The 2754-nt window shown below is 51.3% G+C and overlaps 1 protein-coding gene across 1 annotated transcript; it reads right to left on the bottom strand.

Moving 5' to 3' along the window:
• Positions 1–697: 697 nt before the first annotated feature.
• On the bottom strand, positions 698–2539 carry LOC141026508 (2-hydroxyisoflavanone dehydratase-like). Its single transcript, XM_073503183.1, has one exon. The coding sequence runs from the start codon at positions 2172–2174 to the stop codon at positions 1011–1013; it is 1164 nt and encodes a 387-aa protein (XP_073359284.1). The 5' UTR covers positions 2175–2539; the 3' UTR covers positions 698–1010.
• Positions 2540–2754: the final 215 nt, after the last annotated feature.

Here is a 2754-nt window from a genome sequence, read left to right on the forward strand (position 1 = left end):
ATGGATGACACGACATGTTGGAGTGATTGACGATATATGACAATGTGTCCGTTTAGTCCATACTTTCTGTATGACGAAACTTTGAGTTATGCACGACGAAACTTTATTTGTGATGTAATTAAACAGTCCTCCTCAACTAGTGAAGATCACTCTAGTTAGGGCATTTTGGGTACGATAAACTTTGTTATTTATGCTTATGATATGTTGTTTCTCTTTCTGCCAAGTCTGTCTCTTTCTGTTGCTCAACTATATATGTTGCATATCATCGATTCATGTGACGATGCAGGTGCATATATCATTGATGGCGAGGAAGTGCTACGCCAGGAGTATACGATGAGTGGATGGAGTGTTAGGCCCAGGTGTACCGGTTTCCGGTTTCCGAGCGACAGCCAGTAGTTAGTTTACGTTCACGCTAGTGCGAGAGAGGGATACGAACCGACGCTTGAGGAAGTACTACATTGTGGGGCTATAAATTTTATGATTCTTTTGCTGTTAATCCGTTGCAACGCACGGGCACTCTTGCTAGTGCAAGAAAAAAAAGACATAATATGCACCATGAACACGCAATGGGTTGAGAATCTAATATTGTATGTACAATAACATTCAATACAAAATAAGAGTTCAACATGATTAGGTATACAATATAGTACATTTTTAAAGGAAGACATACAATATATATTTAGTAGACACCAAATAATGATAAGATAAAGCAAGACAAGTTCACATATAATTCCCTGGCCGGTAATTGGCATGCATTTGTGAATTTGATCTCCCACAAATCCCAATGGATGGGACCAATATATAGGACCCTCTTAACTAATAATCCAGCTCTTGGCATGAAGGACTCACACGACTCATAGAGTAATTAATGGAGTACTACGTAGCAGAGTCTTTGTGTTTTATTTAGTGTAGTATACGTAGGAGAAGGGCATACAGGACCGTGTGCTCCAGGACTTCTTGGCCATGCCATACAGCAGCAGTTAACGGATGTTGATCAGGCTGGCCGTCATCTAGAAAAACTTGTTCATCACACAACCCCACGGAGCCGCAGCAGATAATGGATGTTGTTTGTGATGAGCTTTACCAGCAGGCATCGGCAGTCGAACTGAGATTTTGTTGGATGGCCATACGGGACCGTGCGCGCCAGAACCGTGTGCTCTGTTATGTGCCATACTGGACCGTGTGCCCCAGGACTTCATGGTCGTGCCATACCCAAACACGTCCTTGAACAGCGTCGTGGGCACGCCGAGCACCATAGGATTAGCAGGCGACGAGCTGGGCTGCTGGTTTATGAACTCCACGATGCTCCCCATGAGCCTCTTGCTGGTGGCCCTCAGCGGACAGTAGAGGTGGAAGCCGTGGTCCTCGCCCTCCGACTCCACCACCGTCACCTCGCGGCGCCCCGGCGTCATCCAAGGCCACGGCGCGTCGTGATCGCGCATGCGGGCCGCCAGGTCGAGGCCGCGGTCCCGCAGAGTGTCCTTCCCGGCCACGGCGATGAGCACGCGGCGGCAAGCCAGCGATGAGATCTCCGAGGCCGGAGGGTCGATCCGGGGGTCATCGTTGCCGGCCTGGCCGGCCGTGACGAACGGCCACAGCCGGTCCACCCCGTACGGCGGGAACTCCGGCCATGGGTCGGACGAGGACGCCGCCCACTGGAGCGCGGCCCACGCGTCGTCATATGCCGCGGGTCTGGGGAACTCCGGCGCTAGACGGTACTCCACCGACACGACGAGGGCTCCGGCGCTGGCGGCGAGGGAGGTCGCGTAGCGGTGGTACGTCCGCCCGAAAGAGCTCTCCGTGCAGAACGAGCCGCCATGGACGTAGATGACGAGGGGAAGCCGATTCCTGCCTGCGGTGTCGGCGGCACGGGACGGGAGGAACAGGCGCACAGACACGCCGGTGGCCTTGTCGACGACGACGTCCCTCGTCGCCACCCCGCGGTTGCCGCCCTGATCCGGCGACGCCAGCACGAATGGGCTGCGCAGGAAACGCTCGATGCTGCCGTCCTTGTACTTGCGTATGAACGGGTACATGTCCACGGAGATGTCACGTCCCTCCTTCTGCTTCGCTGGAGAAGTCTTGTTTGCATGCATGGCGCAGTTGAGCTGCTTTAGTTTGAAACTCTTCTTTTGAGTTGTCCGCTGCATGCCTCGTCGTTGGCTGCACCTCATGGGAATTTATAGAGCCATTTTCTTCATCGCCACGTCCCTTTACTAATTTTTTTTTTAAGGATCAAGAAGTAAGGGGCTGTTTGGTTCTAGGGCTTGCAATACCACACTTTGTCAACATGGTAACAACGTAGAAACATCACCATTGCCAGGTTTAATCAATTTGGGTGAAGACCTAGGCTTTCACCCTGGAGCTCGAGACTGGATGTTCGAGTTGCATGCATGGCGCAGTTGAGCTGCTTTACTTTGGAACTCTTGTTTTGAATTGTGCCGCTGCATCCCGCGTCGCTGGCTGCGGAATTTATAGAGCCATTTCAGTCACACAGCTCCCACCTTTCCACGTCCACCGCAACAAAGTGGCCACCACCTTTCCACGACCCCACCTTTCACGGATCCACCTAGCCTTTGCTACGCACGTCGGCAACGAAACACATTTGTTCCCCTAAGAGCATGGTCAATAGTATAGCCAGCTGCTGGTTATAAGCCAGTGCCACGTCATTTACAGCTCATTTTATAGTCAACATGTACAATAGTAGATCAAAAAAGTGTACTATTTTTTTATTATGTGTCTTACCTTCCATTC

The sequence above is a fragment of the Aegilops tauschii genome, chromosome 7, assembly GCF_002575655.3.
Source record: "Aegilops tauschii subsp. strangulata cultivar AL8/78 chromosome 7, Aet v6.0, whole genome shotgun sequence".
Taxonomy (NCBI): Eukaryota; Viridiplantae; Streptophyta; class Magnoliopsida; order Poales; family Poaceae; genus Aegilops; species Aegilops tauschii.

What these genes read in the sequence shown, in the direction of transcription:
- LOC141026508 (XM_073503183.1), bottom strand. Translation starts at nt 2,174, where the DNA reads ATGAGGTGCAGCCAACGACGAGGCATGCAGCGGACAACTCAAAAGAAG.